General features: G+C 34.1%; 1 protein-coding gene across 8 annotated transcripts in view; it reads left to right on the forward strand.

Annotated features, from left to right (window-relative positions):
- Nucleotides 1–1,932, forward strand: part of LOC115234260 (E3 ubiquitin-protein ligase TRIP12) — a 23,621-nt gene that overhangs the window by 3,407 nt on the left and 18,282 nt on the right. For all 8 annotated transcript variants that reach the window (XM_029805181.1, XM_029805187.1, XM_029805188.1 and 5 more), the window contains exons 2-3: nt 809–1,144; nt 1,468–1,773. In XM_029805181.1, coding sequence (XP_029661041.1) covers nt 838–1,144; nt 1,468–1,773 — 613 coding nt within the window. In that variant the 5' untranslated portion in view covers nt 809–837. The remainder of the gene's footprint in view (nt 1–808; nt 1,145–1,467; nt 1,774–1,932) is intronic.

Raw genomic sequence — 1,932 nt, forward strand, 5'->3', positions numbered from 1 at the left:
GCTGCGAGCGTGGTGTTGCTGCTGTCCACTTCAACATTTGTTGTAGCAGCCTTTAGAGATCGTGAATCCAGCAACGGGGACGAAATCACTGAGCATCTCGCGTCGACGGGCATTTAATTCCTATTGTGTGCTCATTTAAATGCGAACACCTGACCGTTGTGAACTTCCATTCTATATCTCTGTGCGCGAACGTGCGACTTTGTTTGATTTCGAATGCGAGCGATAATCGAAAGTAAATGCTTGCTTCGTGTGTGAGCGATAGCATTGTTAATATTTTCAATAAAGAGAAGGCTGCAATAAGAATACTCTTGTTCCGTGTATCGCAGTCTATCCGCAGTATATACCGACCGATTTCATTTTTAATGACGTGTTGGTTCTTTTCCATTGTATTGTTTTTATTATTACACATTTGCATAAACATAGAGACGTTACATGATAATTTACAAGTATATTGATTGAATACCTAATCTATCTGTGACACTTTTTCATCTGTTTTACATTTGGAGAGAGAGAGAGAAAAATATCTATTTTAAAATATATTTAAAAAATCGATTGGGAAAATTAATATTTTTAATTATTGTGTCAAATTTTACTTTTTCAGAAATTATTTTATTTTGATTTTTTTTATGAAATCAATAAAAAACATTAAATTTATCAAAACTTGCTAGAAATTTTTTAGCTATCTAAAATTATATATTGCACACATCTCTTTTAGATATTATAATTATAATTGTATATAAATAAGAAAATTGCTGTATTTAACTATATTTATATAATAAAGATTGTGCATTTTATTCTTTCATTACAGACAGAATAGTGGCATGAGTCGATTAATCTATGGCAGATCAACAAGATCAGTTGTCATCAGGGGGGTCTGTAGAGAAGGCCAGTGCTTCAGCAGACACCTCTAAAGTTAGAGGGAAAGGCTCTAGTAGTGGCTCTAGTGGTTATAGAAAACGACAAAATACTGGTACAATCTCAGATACGGTGGAAGAGAAAAGGCGTAGACAGACCACTGGCGATCCACAAGCATCCCAAGTTGACAGTAATACAGCGCACACACATTTGATTGATTCTTCCAAAGGGGAAGGCAGAATCAGAGGTGAACGAAGAAATCATGGAAGTGGCTTAGAATCTTATCCAGGTAATTGTACATTTATATAATTCAATCAGAATATCCATATAATATACATAATTAATAACATTTTATTTGTTCTCTCTCTGTCATATTTTTTATATATCATTATTAATTTAAGTGTCATAATACTATTGTGCAACCTCGACTAATTTATGTCCATTATTACATGATAGTATGTAAGTGAATTTCTTACTTCAATTTCTTGTTACACTTTGTTTATTTAAGTTTCTAGAACTTTATCTTCCTTTAATGTGAAACTGCAATTAAATTATTACTAAATTGCAATATGTGATGTTATTAGTGACCATATTGAAATATTGCTATAACAGATACTGACTGGAGATCGCATCATAAGATTCATCAAGCCAGTTATAGTAGTGGTAGCGGTACAAGGGTGCGTAGTGCAGCTAGGACGAATTTGCCAGAATTAAATTTAACAGCTACTGATTGTGTGGCATCGCGGACTCGTTCTCGTACACCACAAAATCCGCAAGCATTGACACAAGGAGCTAGCAGTCACGATCTGTCACTGCCTAGTGGATACAGTAGCCGGAAAACAACCTACACCAACTTGGTAGCTTCATCGAGTACGACACCAATCACTAGTCATCCATCCACATCAAGAGGAAGAGGAGGTTAGTGTATATTTCTCTATTTGGTATTATCAATTGTAAGATGTGATGTGTGATTTGTGTGAAGAGATAATTCTGTTTTGAGATTGCTTATATTGATTACATTGAAGAAAAACTCCTAAAACTGATAACGAAATATAATATCCTTGAATTTTATATATA

This window comes from Formica exsecta, unplaced genomic scaffold, assembly GCF_003651465.1.
Source record: "Formica exsecta isolate Colony F162 unplaced genomic scaffold, ASM365146v1 scaffold2, whole genome shotgun sequence".
In the NCBI taxonomy this organism is placed as follows: Eukaryota; Metazoa; Arthropoda; class Insecta; order Hymenoptera; family Formicidae; genus Formica; species Formica exsecta.